We start from the raw sequence: 13,966 nt of genomic DNA on the forward strand, positions 1-13,966 counted from the left end.
CCTCGTTCCTGCTTCTGGGCTGTTTGTTGCAGGATATTTTTTTTCGCTTGCTTCTGCGGCACCTCGTTAACCTAGAAATTAAAAATAGCGCTGGCATCACGGCAGGGAAGAGTGATGGTTTACAACCAACCAACCATCCAACTGCCCCGGCTGCTGCGGGGCACCCAGTATATGTGAATGACACCGTTTTCTCCCCCTTTTTAATTATTATTTATTTTATGTGTATATATATATATATAATTTTTTTTAATTCTTTGTTGCTAGCAGAATTGTTTTCTCATTTATCCAGGAATAAAAGGAAGCTGATTTTTGCTCAGAAGGCCGTAAGGAACCCGGGGCGAGGAAGAGAAATTGCTGGCAATGATGGGCTGCGGGAGGAGGCAGTGAGCCGGGGGGACTGATCCCGCGCCCCGCGCTCGGTAAGCAGGTCCCTGCGCCCACGACCGGCTCCGTTCGCGGGGCATTCGGCAGAACTGTGCCCGCTCTGACTGCGGGACCGAGCAGTAAGGCGAGGAACCAGGCGGTATTTATGCCGACACAGTGCAGGGCCTGATCCTGCCTGTAAAATAGCGCTTTTGGGGTATTTCTGTAGCGGAGGTGATGGGGTTGTTATTCCCTGGAGGTGTTTAAATAAAGGGAGCGGAAGGAGCGGCCTCGGAGCTGAGGCTGGCCCCTGCCTGGGGTCCGCCCCGTGACAGGGTGGCTGCCCGGCCTTGCTGCCATCCCACGCCGCTGCCCTTGGCTTTGCCATCCCCTACGGGATGAGTAAATTAATCTGTAGAGTTAACGGCCGGTGGGAGGAAATGCGGCTTTCCGGGGGAGCCCGGCTGAGCCGCCCTGTGTTCGCAGGCTCGCCTCCCCGTCGCGGCGTGGCCGGGATGAGGCCGTCGGTCGCGCCATGCCATCATGCGTCCCCGGCGCCTCGCCCGCCCCGTGGCCCCTCTGCCGTGACGGAGGCTGCGGCCGCCGAGCACCCGCGGCGCCGCGGGACCCCCCGCCGCTGAGCCCCCGCCGCCCCGGCATGGCCTCGCTCATTGTGGTGACCGAGTACGACGCGATAGCGAGCGCGAGCGAGGAGGAGGAGATGGACGCGCCCGGCGGCGACGGTTTTGGGGACGGCCGGGAGCCGAGGGCGAAGCTGCACCTCTCCGGCCGAAAGCTCTCCCTGCAGGAGCGCTCGCAGCCCGCCCGCTCGCCCGGGGCCAGCGACGGCACCAACGAACGCTTCATCTACCCGTCCCTCCCTTACTCGCCGGTGACGTCCCCGCACTCCTCCCCGCGGCTGCCGCGGCGGCCGACCGTGGAGTCGAACCGCGTGTCCATCACAGGGCTGCAGGTGAGGGGGAGCCGCTGCTCCTGCCGCGGTGCTCCCGCCCCCGTGGCATCGCTTCTCGCTCGGTTTGTCGGGATACGACCCCGCGGCGTGTCTGCAGATGCGCGGCGGGAGGCGGCGAGACCTCCCGATCCGTCCTTGCGCCCGGCGACGGCCCCGGGGAGGTGGGACCCAGCGGCTCGCCGCGTTTCGTGCCTTTCGTAGGTGCTGCCAGCTCTCGCGGCTGCGTTTCGGGGGAGCCGGCGGCGTGCCCGGACTTCCTTTTTCTCTCCCTTAAAAAAGAAGAGAGACCCACCGCGATCTAAAGAGAAAACGGCCCTGCCTGCCCCCCCAGCCTGCCAGCGCTGACAGAAACCAGGCAGCAAGCGGCTGCTTTGCCCGTAAGAAATAAAAATACTCGGCGCCGGGTCGCCGGTGTTAAAGGCCCGGGACTCTCCCGGCTGGTGATCCCCGCCGCCGCGCGTCCGGCGTGCGCTCTCGTTCCACGGGAGCGGGCAATATTGCCTGCCCGGCCGTTAGCATTTGCGATTAGCCGCCGATAAACGCGCCGAGGCGCGGCCAGCGCCGCGCGGCCGTCCCGGCGGAGCAGAACGGGGCGTGAGTTTGCCGAGGAAGTTTTGCGGCAGGTTTAAAAGGAGGAGAGCGAACGCGAGCGGCTTCGTGGCTCGTGTCGGACCCCCCCTCTCTCCCCGCAGGACTGTGTGCAGCTCAACCAGTACAAGCTGAAGGACGAGATCGGGAAGGTGAATATGGCCGGTTTGGGGCGGGACGGGGGGATTCGGGGCGGGAGGGCGCTGGGCGCTGGGCTCGCGTTTGCTGTCGAGCTGGTGAGATGCAATTTCAGCCGCTCACCATGGCAACTCGGCCGGCTCCTCGCTGTGACGCCGGTCTCTTCTGGGTGGTGCCGATTGAATTGTATACATTTTTTAAATTATTATTGATTCCCTCCCCATCCCCCCTTGTCCCGTCCCCCCCCAAAATGGGATATTTGAAGTTTTTCTTTGCCGGCGGCGTGATGCCAGCCCGTGTATCCCACCGGCACCGCCCGCCGGCTCTGCGGCGCGGGTGAGGCCGCGTTTGCGGAGGAGCCCAGAGCCCGGTTTGGCGCTGTGGGTTTTTCTTTGGACTGTCCCTAACTGCTCCCCACGGCTGTGCCCCTCTCCAGGGCTCCTACGGCGTGGTGAAGCTGGCCTACAACGAGGACGATAACACCTACTATGTGAGTAGCGCACGTCGCCAGTGCCCGCAGCTCTGGTCGGATGGGGCGCGGGGACGGATCCCCTCTGCTGCCTCCCTCCCTGGCTCCACGCCGGCCCCCTCCCACCGGCCCTGCTTCATCCTTGATTTGCTCCAAATCCCACATTTTCTCCCCTCTTGCAGGCAATGAAGGTTCTCTCCAAAAAGAAGCTGATGAGACAGGCGGGCTTCCCCCGTAAGTGGCGCAAAAGCTTTAGGGTGGGAGATGATCTGGGGACCCCGGGGGATCATTCCCGGCCGGACGCCCCGTCTTTGCCTTTCCCGCAGGCCGCCCGCCGCCCCGCGGGGCCAAAGCTGCCTCCGAGGGCTGCCTGCAGCCCAAAGGGCCCATCGAACAGGTCTACCAGGAGATCGCCATCCTGAAGAAGCTGGACCACCCCAACGTGGTGAAGCTGGTGGAGGTGAGAGCTGGCCAGCCCCTTCCCGAACCCCACCCTGAGCGTGAAGGAGCCTGGATGCTGCGGGGATGGGCTACATGTTGCCTTGGGTGGCGGGGAGCGACCGCAGAATCCCAGGCTGGGATGGCCATGGCACGTCCTGCCTACGGGAGACTCGTGATTTCCCTAGTTTAAAAGGGGGTTTTATTCCCATCTCCCAAAAGATGATTTATTTTTTTTTTTTTCTTCCCTGCCCAGAAAGGGAAAATGCAGGAAAATGTTGCTTCCTTGGAGGAAACAAGTGCTCAGATGGGTTTTGGGGAGGAACTGGTGTTTCTGTGGGTTCTGCAGTGCAGCTGTCCTGCCTTCCACCCACTGCCTCTATGAAAGGGTCCAAAAATCCAGAATTAAGAATGTGCAGGCTGGAGTTTATTTGGCTCATGAGTCAGATGATGCTTTCTGTGTGTTTTAAATATTTACTTCCTTGAAGTACAGCTACATCTCTCTCCTCTTTTTTTTTGTCCCCACCCCATGTGGGTAGAAGCTCGGAGACGAGCAGACCACGCGAATGGTGCAGACGGTGCAGAACGGAGATGGCCGCCAAATAAAAAATCACGGTGTTGGATTTGTAAGGTTTTTAGGTGCTGTTTAATTTCCTTTCCACTTCTTTTGGCAGGTCCTGGATGACCCCAGCGAGGATCACCTGTACATGGGTAACTGCCCACCACCCTGCGGCATTCGCGGGGTGTCGGGGCGATCGGGGTTTGCTGGGGCGAAGGGTTCCCCTGGCCCGTTCGGGGCGTCTGCGTGCGGGGCTGGGTCTCTCCTCTGGAGCGGGTATGGCCTGGACGTGCTGGAGGAGCAAATCCCTTCCCATGGCTGGAGCAAACGGGATCCAGTCTGGGTTCCGAAAGGAGATGGGAGCGCTTCATAGCACTTCATCGGCTTTAGTTTGACACCAGGGCATGCTTCGCCAGCGTTTGCGTTCTCAGTTCTGAAGCTGGGCTGCTACAAAATAGCTTCGTTTCGGCTTCGAGAGCAAGGCATGTGTTAATTACCCACGGTACAAACGAGCTCCTTCCCAGCCTGTCTTGCAGCCAGCAGTGGTTTGCTCGATGTAAACACCCACGCCTTTGGAGGAGGCATTTCTTTTCCGTCATTTACGTTCAGCCTGCGTTAGCGGAGGAGCGTGCGATGCCTTCATGGCCGAGCGCGGAGGTTTGCTCGCGGCGTGGGCTCGGCGGCGGTTTTGCAGGGTTTCGGCGTGCCGTGCGGAGGGCGCTTCGTGATGCTGAAGCCGCAGCCCTGCGAAGGCGGTCGGCAGCATCCCCTTAACTGGAAGCGGAAGCGGCCAGAATGCCACGTGCCTGGCATAAGACAGCATTTCCTTTTAAAAAAAAAAAAGAGTATTATTTTTAGAGTTTTTGTGCCGAGGCGGTGCTCGCAGGAGCTCTAGCCTGTAAGTGATCCGTAATCACCTTCTCTTTTGTGTTTCAGTGTTTGAACTGGTGAAGCAAGGGTGAGTATTGAATTCCGCATTTAAACCTACTAAAGCACGAACGTGGGGCGGGTTTGTGGGTGGCACAGCTCGGCCACCTGAGGCGGGCACGGGGCACAGGTGACGGGGAGGTTCATGGTCCCCTACGGGTTTGGGTATCATCTCCCCAACCCAGTTACAGTCGCGTACTCCCCGTACGTGCCCGTGTCTGGGGCCGTGTGTTGCGGCCGGCCGGCGGCAAAGCCTCCGGGACCCGTTTCAGTGCATCCAGATGGGGAACGAGCTCCGTTCTCCGTCACCTTTGCAGCCCCGTGATGGAAATCCCAACCCTGAAACCTCTCAGCGAGGACCAGGCTCGGTTCTACTTCCAGGATCTGATCAAGGGCATCGAATACTGTGAGTGTCTGTGCAAAAAGGATGGGATTTCTTATTTTTTAATTTTTTTCTAAACACCTGGGGCTGGGCTTTCTGCTGGTGTACGGTGCTGTTTCCGGCAGCTCGTGCTACTGCCCAGGGGTTTTTGTAGCTGGGGCTGGTGGTGGTGGTAGCAGAAAGGCTCACAGCCATGCGGGGGCTTCGTGGCTCCTTGGCCGCAGACCGGTGCTGCTGCTGAATCGCTTCTTTCTCCTTCGGCTGCAGTGCACTACCAAAAGATAATCCACCGGGATATTAAACCTTCCAACCTCCTCGTGGGGGAAGACGGGCACATCAAGATCGCTGACTTCGGAGTAAGCAACGAGTTCAAGGGAGCCGATGCCCTCTTAACCAACACGGTGGGCACCCCTGCCTTCATGGCCCCAGAGACGCTCTCAGAAACCAGGAAAATCTTCTCCGGAAAGGTATTTAATAGCAATTTGATTTTTTTTTTTTTTTTTTTCCTCCTCCCCACTTCCTTGCACATGTTGTCTGTTACAGATCTAACTATGCTTTCTTCACTCTGCAGGCTTTGGATGTCTGGGCCATGGGGATCACGCTGTACTGCTTCGTGTTTGGGCAGGTAACGAGATCGATTTTTTGAGCGTTGGGTGGTCGGGGGGGGGGGTTGGCGTGTGCCCCCCATGTGCCAGGTATGCGGTGGGATTTGCACCCTGCACCCCTGTTCCAGCAGTCGGGTATTACCGAGGGGAGACGGGGCTGTGCGGGTGGAGATGGGAAAGCTCTGCCTGTCCGTGGGAAGGGTGCAGCTAAAAGGGATGTGTTTCTCTTTTTCCCAGGGGACAATATTCTGTGCCCAGCCAGAATTTTTAGGAAAGGAGCTGTTGTAGTAATTTCGTCATTTTTAGTCAAATGTTATTTTCATTGCGTTTAAAAGAAGACAGCGATATAATCGGAAATCCTCTGGTATTTCCCTATAACTGGCTCCTTGCTCTCCTTCAAACCCTGCGAGATCCCGATGCTTGACTGGCCACCCCACTGCCACTTCTTAACAGCGATTGTTGCTTTTCTCATTGCTCTTTTTCTTCGTGGTAGTGCCCTTTCATGGATGAAAGGATCCTGAGTTTACACAATAAAATCAAGACCCAGACGTTGGAGTTCCCAGACCAGTAAGTACCCAAAAAAAAAAAAACCCAAAACAACCCCCTCACCCCTTATTTTAAAGCTCATTTGAGCCATTTCTCAGGCGCTGCCTGGGTGGGGCTGGCCCTGCTCCACTGCGGTTTTGCGAAACTCGGGCTCTGAGCCCTTCTGTTGGCCCTCAGCCCTGGAAACCTTCCTTCGCGTTAAACGCGAAGGCAACATCTCTTGGTTTGCTGTTGCTGAAGAAGGAGCGATTGAAGTTGCGGAGGCGTTTGAGGGAACGGATTAACCTCTGCCGTTGCTGCCTGTTGGGTTTTAGCCTCGGTGGCATCAGCGTTGGGCTCTCCCAGCCCCGTACATGCGGGATCATGCTTCGGATTGCCCCAAAAGAGGATATTTGCCTTCCCTGGGGGGTTTGGGGAGGAAGGGCTGCGTGGCACCTAGGTGCATGAGTACCCAGAGCTGCATCCCTGCCGGGACTGGGGTCCAGCCCCAATCAGCCTGGGAAGGACCACGGTGGCTGGCGCCGGGGTGAAGAAGGGAGGCAGCATCCAGCCCCTTCCCCATCTCATTTCTCCCATCTCCTTTCCCCAGGCCAGAAGTTACAGACTTCTTGAAGGATTTGATTACACGGATGTTGGATAAAAATCCTGAATCTAGGATTTCGGTCCCAGAAATCAAGGTACTGACCCAGCCTTTGGTGTTGGCTGTGGCTTCACTTCTGTTGGGTTCTCCTTGCTCGGCGTTTTTTGGGAGTCAGTTTGATCGCGCCAGGCTAGGTCCTCCCCTGTGCCCAGGGCCCCGGGGCAGGTAAGTCCCAGCTCCTTCCCCTGCTCCGGGACCTGCTCAGCTTTGGGACCTTTGGTGCCTACAGAAGTCACAGGCAAAAGGAAATCCCCTGAGTACAGTATTTCCTCTGCTACCAGGAAAGTACTGTGCAACAGCCTTTCGCAGGAGATTTCTGGTCCTCCGCCCCTGTGGGAGCCTGGAAGGGGCGAGAAGCTGAGAAAATGGAGACTAAGGTAGGGCGAAAGGATTGCGGGGGAATTGCTGAACCGTTTTGTGCTCCTCCTGCAGTCGCCCAAGACGCCAGGTGCGTGGGCAAGGAGAAAAAGGGGTTTCTGCCTTTTGTCGTGGATTAATTCAGGTCCAAGACTAGGGCTCGGTGGGTCTCCCCATCACTTCTTCTCATACATATGGTATGGAATAAATTGCTCCTGCCTCTTGGTGCACTCTCATCCATAAGATGAGAGTGAAAATAGGTCGTCTTCCCTAAAACCCACTGAGATGCCCAGTGCCGTAGGTCACCAAGGTTACCGCTTTTGGTTGCGGAGATGGGGCCAGCGCTGGCTCTGGATGAGCCACACCGCGGCATTTTCTGCTCCAGGCTGAGCCGTTTGCAGCGGCGCCGGGGTGAGCTGGCTCCCCAGGGAGATGGCACGTCTGTCCCCTGCTCCCTGGTATTTCAGGAGCACGTAGGGGCCGTAGCTTGGGCGAGGAGATGCGTTTGCCAGGCTTGTGTTGTTTGAGTTACGAAAAAGAGGAAATCGTTCCTGACAGGCTGTGTTATTAATTGAAGTTGCACCCTTGGGTCACCAAGAATGGAGCGGAGCTGCTGCCCACGGAGGATGAGAACTGCACCCTTGTCGAGGTGACGGAGGAGGAGGTGGAGAATTCGGTCAAGCACATCCCCAGTCTGGCCACCGTGGTGAGTACGAGGGAGGCCACGGTCTGTGGACGCACACCGGGGTCCACGCTGCCTCCCGGGATGGTCCTGAACAGCCGGAGGCTGCTGCTGGAGGGCAGAAGCGTTGGGCAGGATTAGAGCAAAGACCTTCCCTCTCTCGGAAACAGGCGCTGCCGGAGTGGGTCTCAGCATCTCGCTGGAGGTGGCCGTACCCCGTGGTGCGGGGAATATATCAGAGTGGTCCCAAAGGGACCTGTCAGCGTCTCCATGCTTGAGCTGGCTGCCTAAATATCACCGTATTTGCTCAGGGCAAAAGAGCATCTTGTCCAGGCCCTGCCCGTGGCCGGGAGCGGGTGTTTTGGCCAGGCACGAGGAGCTCCTGCCCTGCTCCGCCCGTCCAGCCGTAGGGGCTGCGGGGGCTTCCCGGGATGGAGATTTTATCTGGGCCACGGTGTGTGCCAGCCCCCCCCGGAGCTATTCCTGGTGAATCCATCTCGTCTCTTTTCAAGCTCTTATTTTTATTCTCTGCCATCCGCTGTGGTGGTGAGAACCACAGTGTACCCCTGGCCCGTGCGGAAAGTGAAATCCCTTTGGGTTTTGAACCTAACGATTTCTTTGGGTGCCTGCTTAGCCCTTGTGCTAGGAGAAACGGCGACCATTCGCAGTTCCCTGGCGCGGCGTTATCTGCCTGTAGTCACCCAGGCTGTGTTTTTATTTTTTTTTTTTTTAAGTACAGGTCTCCTTTTGAAGCCCCTTTTCCACCTCGTGGCTGTGCCCACATCTGGCTCTGTTTCTGGAGCTCTCCCCTGCTTCGGTACCCTGCAGAAGTCTCTTCAACCGCAGATACGTTGATATGCAAATGTGCCTTGCGCCACTCAAGCTGAAAAAGCAGATCTTGCTCTAAAGCGATCACCATCAATGAGGGGTTTTTCCCTGTTTCTCCTGCTCAGAGGTGACTTGCTGTGATGCAGCAGAGGATGGCTCAGTATTCCCGGCCCCACTGAAAGTCCAGGCGTGTTTAGCACAGCTCAGGGCAAACGAGCTCGTGCTGCGACTCTTGCCTCTTAAATAACGCGCTGCCTCCAGGCAGACCTTGTACTTTCCCATTCGCATTTGTTCTTCAAAATTACCCTCCGGTGCCTGATCTTTGTGCATCCGACTGCGGGCGTTTTAATGCTGGAGTATGAGATTCGGGTGGCTTCGACTCTCGCGTAAAATGCCTTCTCCCGCGGGACCCTGCTGGCACGCGCGTTGCAGACGTGCGAGGGCTCTCGGGGCACCGTGGTGAGCCGATAAATAAGGCACAGAGGGACGAGAAGCAATATCAAATGAAGCCGGGGGTTCCCAGAGCGGGACGCAGGATCCAGTGCTGCTCGTGTTGTTCTCTGCTTCCACCAGCAAAATAAGTTGGGGGATGCCTGGGCAGGACCCCGGCACTTGCTCTGCTCCCAGCAGTCTGCGATCGCAGCTGACGCCGGGTAACTTTGTGTTTTGCAGCCAAAACTAGACAAGCGGCCAATTTTTCAGCTTGGCTTTGATAAACGTAAAGGCAAAATTGTGCCGGTTCCTTCCTTCCCCTCTCCCTTTCCAACGAATTCTTCTGCCAGGTAATCGTGAGGAACTGGGAATTTGCAGGTACTGGATGCAGTAATCTGTAACACAGACTTCTAGGGGGAGAAAATCTTCCCAGACTTGGCTTTGCTGTCCTTTCCAGCCTCTCACACCCAGCGTGGCTCTCATCTGCATGTTCAGTTGTTGCACCCTGGGTTTCAGACAAGGATACAACGCCTGTATTAAGCAGCTGGAGACTTGTAAACATGCTTCCTTCTGGTTTTGTTTTTTCTTTTTTTGTTTTTGGGTTTTTTGGGGGTTTTTTTTTTGGTAAAGAGAATTTTGACTTGTTATCACTGTTGGTTTTTTTTAATTACTTGGGCATGAGGGTTGGATGTTCCTGCCGCTCTTGAATGAAAGGAAAGTGTCCCTGACAGGCTCCAATCTGGTCTTGCAGATCTTGGTTAAAACGATGATCCGGAAGCGATCCTTCGGGAACCCGTTCGAGGGGAGCAGGAGGGAGGAGCGGTCGTTGTCTGCCCCCGGGAACCTGCTGCCGTAAGTGTCATCGCCTCGCCTTGGCCCGAAAAGGCATTTGCAGCTTGTCTTAATGCTCTGGAAATCGCTGCAAAGCACAGGAGGAGAATTCAAGGAGCTGGGCTTCGAATCTTTCACGTGGGGCCATGACCAGGACGTTCGCACACGCTCTGCCTGACCCGTAACCGCTCTGTGGGACGATTTTTGTGCCATAGCGTATCCTGCCCCTCCATTGGGCTGAAAAGCATCTTTTTATGGTGCTCCCAAGCCTGTTGCAGGGGAGCTGGGGGGAGATGGCACGTGCTCAGGGTCCCAGAGGTCCCGTGGTGGGGAAGGGGCAGATGCTGGTGTCTCGTCTTCTGCTTTGCCTTTTTCTGAGTTGCTCAGCGACTTTTTGTTTCCTCTTAAAGCAGGAAGCAAGGCAGCGAAGATAATCTGAAATGCAACGACTTGCCCAACGTGGGAGAGGAGGAACTTCTTTCGTGAACATCGACTTCACGGTTCTGTTGAGCAACTTGGTCCGGGGCACGTTAGTAAAGTGTGCAGCTGAGGACGAGCGACATCAACAGAGCCTACACCGAACACAGCATGACATGGCGCTATGTCGGTATAGCGCTGGATGTAGAGCTTACGTAGCAGCATGTTATAAGACATCCGACTACTTGTCATAAACATCGAACATCTCCGACCCCTTGGACTGCTGGCTTCTTGTGGGAAAGGTGCTGGCTGATGGAAAGGTGAGCTATCCTGTTGGGCAGCAACACTGCTTTGCAAAAAAAAAAAAAAAAAAAAAAGCAGTCAAAAATGCAAAAATGCATTTGGAACCGCTTTTACCTGGTTTTAATGCCAAATAATTTCCGGGGACTACCGCCAGCGTCCCAGGGGTGTTGGATGCCCGTCGCGTAGTTGGTGGGCACACGCAGAAGGGTGAAGCACACACAACAGCAAAACTACACGTGCGCACTTTGAGACTTCACCACCTGCCGGAAATGTTGTTGCATCTATTTCTCATCATTCTGGTTTGTTTTTAATTGACACCTTTTTAACCGCATGGGAACAAAGCAAAAACTCACCTTTTCAGCTTTTTTAAAGAATGCCTACCTTTGTGAGCCGAGTTGTATTAAACAGCATCCTCGGGTCATTCGGAAAGTGAGGTTAATTACCTCCTGAGGTAATTAATGCCTTTCCTAAGGCCTTGGTGTGACTAGGACTTGGTAAGTTGAGTATTTGGTGTAAGAAAGGAAAAGGTATTTAAGGGCTTAAGTTCAGTCTGAACTATTTTTGCTGCAGACATACGAGTGAAAGGTGGTGTTTAGCTGAATGTTTGTTTTGAACAGCAGAGAAAGCACTAAAAACAGTTTGTTTCTAAATCTTTTACTTGATCTAGGTAGATATATTATTAAATATAAAATTCAGGGTAAAATCCTTCACTTCCATGTACATTACATGGTTTACTACAATTAAAAATAATACAACTTATGCTATTTTTTAAGTATAGACTTAGGGCTTGCTTAGAATTTAAGATCTTGATGTACTTGGATTAGCTAGTAATTTTCAGAGAAACTTTTGTTTTCCAAACTCTTAATCCGGGTTTTGGGGCCAATGCTATGTATTTTTTTGCAAGTTCGTTACCAGTAATTTGTGAATGTCTGTGGATCAGAGGCTTGTTAGTAAATTAAGTGTATACCTAATTAATGGATTGTTTCTTATGAAGAGCTCTTTCACCTTCAGTCAGGTTACTCTGATTATTCTGTGGTGCTTGTAAAAACAAAAAAAATCTATCGTGTGGTGGGAGAGACTCCGGTGTCCAGACTCACTTTCCAAAGTTCTCTGTGCCTGGACAAAGCTGGAGAACGGAGTGTGGGTGAGCTGGAGGAGCGCCGGGGTTTTCTTGAGGAAAGGGGTCACGGTAAGTACAGTTGTTTTGTGGATGGAGCGTGGGACTGGGAGGGGAAAGGTCTGACCTCTCCTCAGTCTAATGTGGTTGTGTGACCTTGAATGAGGCACTTGAATGTGTGTGACCTTGAGTGATGGTGTACCTGAAAGACGGGGAGGACTCGAATGTCCCAAGCACGGAAGGGATGGCTAAGGCATAATTCTTTGCCCTGAGGAAGAAGGCACTAGGAGAGACCCAAGTATTTTGGTTCATGGTAAGATCTCTCCCTGCTAGCCCCAGCCACGGGAGCCCTGCCTTTAGGAAGTGACTGTCCCCTTGTCTTCCTTGATCTTGGGCACTGCCAGCAGCAGAGCGCCGAGGTCCTTGGCCCTGCCGCAGTCAGACCTGGCCGGGTTAGGACAGGTCTTTGTTAAAGCCAGAGTAGCATTAGCAAGCGTGCAGGTGCCTATGCCAACTGTCCCTCGCATCTTTTGATCACTTGAAGCAATGCTCCCCCTAAATCGCAATTTATTACCGAAACGTTGTGCTGCCGGCCCCTCTCCAAAGCCAACGATGACGGTTCGTGGTTTAGGAGCATTGCTGCGGAGTTTGGAGCCATAAGACACGCACTGTTCTCCTCCCGTTTTAGCCTGAGGCTATGCCAAAGGCCTGCAGCTTCAGCTATGGGAAAACCAAACCGGTAACCTGGGTGCTCCCCCTTTCCCAAACACGACTTTTCACTGCGGAAGCGTGTGCGAGCGGGCAGCTTGGTTCTCCAACTTTGTAAATGGACTTGCTCTGCCAAAAAAAAAAAAAAAAAAAAAAAGGGGGGGGGTGGATCTGGTTATTTATAGCTGGTGCATAGTCGTGTGTGTGGTGTGTTTTGTTAACGGTGAGCTGTAGAGATGCTCTGTGCTGTGTATCGCCGGTTTGTGATTTGTCAGGTGCCTAGCGGGACGGTTTACGCTTACCAAAGGGGTTTGCCAGGTGCAACACAGCTTCTGAGCGGAGTAAGCTGTACCGGTTCCTCGATGCCCAGCCACATAGCTGCTGGGCCTCAGGTACTGCTGTAGATCGGTGTCTTACGGCTAGCACGGGCTTGGTTCGTAAGCGTCCTAAAGCTCGACACTTCGCTATGGTGCTCTCCGAAATGATTGCCTCTCAGTGCCAGCTGCGGTAGGGCTGCAGCCAAATGCACGTTTCTGAAAGAAACTCGATGTGGATTTTTCTCATTGCTTAGTTCTGTTGAAAGCATAAAGCATGGCTGTGTGAGGAAGATCTATCTAAATGCATGACCTGTTAGAGAAGCTGTGCTGTATATATAAATCTGCCCAGTTCCCCAGCTGCTGTTCCTTGGTAGTAAAGCTATCTTTTTTTCTTCTAGTGAAGCACACATTTTGCTTGTGCCTTGGAACTGGGCTATAGCTTGATTTCCCCAACTCCCTCCCTTTCAGGCAAGCCCAGTGCTGACTGTAGGCTTAATGCTGGATGCTAAGCCTTTTTGGCTCTGAAAGCACATAGGAAAGTGCTAAGGGGAAATGAGGCCTCTTGTCTTCACTAGTTTTTCTCGGTGGTCCCCCCTTACCTATCAGGCAATTGATCTGTTTCTTTTCTAAGGTCCTGAACTATCGCTGATTTTTTTATACTGTTTGTTTAATGATTGAGGCTTGTGTTTCATTCCTACCCCTTTATTATGCATTTAACTTTATCAGGTGTATCAAGTTTAAATACTGTGTATTTACCACGTTTAAATTATTACCTAAGAAAAAAAAAACAACAACCAACTAAATGTTTTTCCACGCAGCTTCTCTGTACAAGTTGAAATAAATGACATGCAACAAAACTCAGAGTTAGTTGATCAAGTGGAACCATTATCCTGTTTGACTGTTCTTTACCAAGCTATGAGAGTTTGACTGTTGGAAGAGGAGTCTGAAAGCACTTTCCTGTGTTAGTGAAGTCTGGTGCTCTACCATTCCTGGGCATCTTGGGCTAGGACGGGACCACAGTGGCTCCAGCCACTGCATAATCCGAACTGAGCCATTCACAGGTGTGGACTGGAGCGCTGACTCTTGGAAAGGCATCGCTTGAGTTGCGACTCAGCTTAGTGCTCAGCCACAGCAGGCAAATAAAGAATTAAACAAAATGATAATGCTGTAGCAAACCCACTGCGCTGCTGAGAAAAGGCAGCAAAGCCCCAGCCAGGATGCTGGAGGTTTGGAATAGGTCCCAGGTCTCTGTAACACTAGAAAAGGTGAAGAGAGAAAGAGAAGAGCTGTACCTTGCATGCCAGTCTGATTGCCAGAGATGCTCAAGGCCAGGGGAAGATAAAAGC

At 53.8% G+C, this 13,966-nt stretch overlaps 1 protein-coding gene across 1 annotated transcript; it reads left to right on the plus strand.

Annotated features, from left to right (window-relative positions):
- Positions 1 to 898: 898 nt before the first annotated feature.
- On the plus strand, positions 899 to 10,760 carry CAMKK2 (calcium/calmodulin dependent protein kinase kinase 2; the record flags this gene model as incomplete). The annotated part of the gene is made up of 16 exons (XM_082007523.1): positions 899 to 1,336; positions 2,029 to 2,076; positions 2,499 to 2,552; positions 2,714 to 2,765; positions 2,858 to 2,991; positions 3,644 to 3,680; positions 4,465 to 4,486; positions 4,773 to 4,861; positions 5,105 to 5,304; positions 5,409 to 5,462; positions 5,936 to 6,009; positions 6,578 to 6,665; positions 6,910 to 7,005; positions 7,563 to 7,691; positions 9,679 to 9,779; positions 10,172 to 10,760. The coding sequence occupies 16 exons, from the start codon at positions 899 to 901 to the stop codon at positions 10,242 to 10,244; spliced, it is 1,689 nt and encodes a 562-aa protein (XP_081863649.1). The 3' UTR covers positions 10,245 to 10,760.
- Positions 10,761 to 13,966: the final 3,206 nt, after the last annotated feature.

The sequence above is a fragment of the Phaethon aethereus genome (assembly GCF_964289735.1).
Source record: "Phaethon aethereus genome assembly, chromosome: 17".
Lineage (NCBI taxonomy): Eukaryota > Metazoa > Chordata > Aves > Phaethontiformes > Phaethontidae > Phaethon > Phaethon aethereus.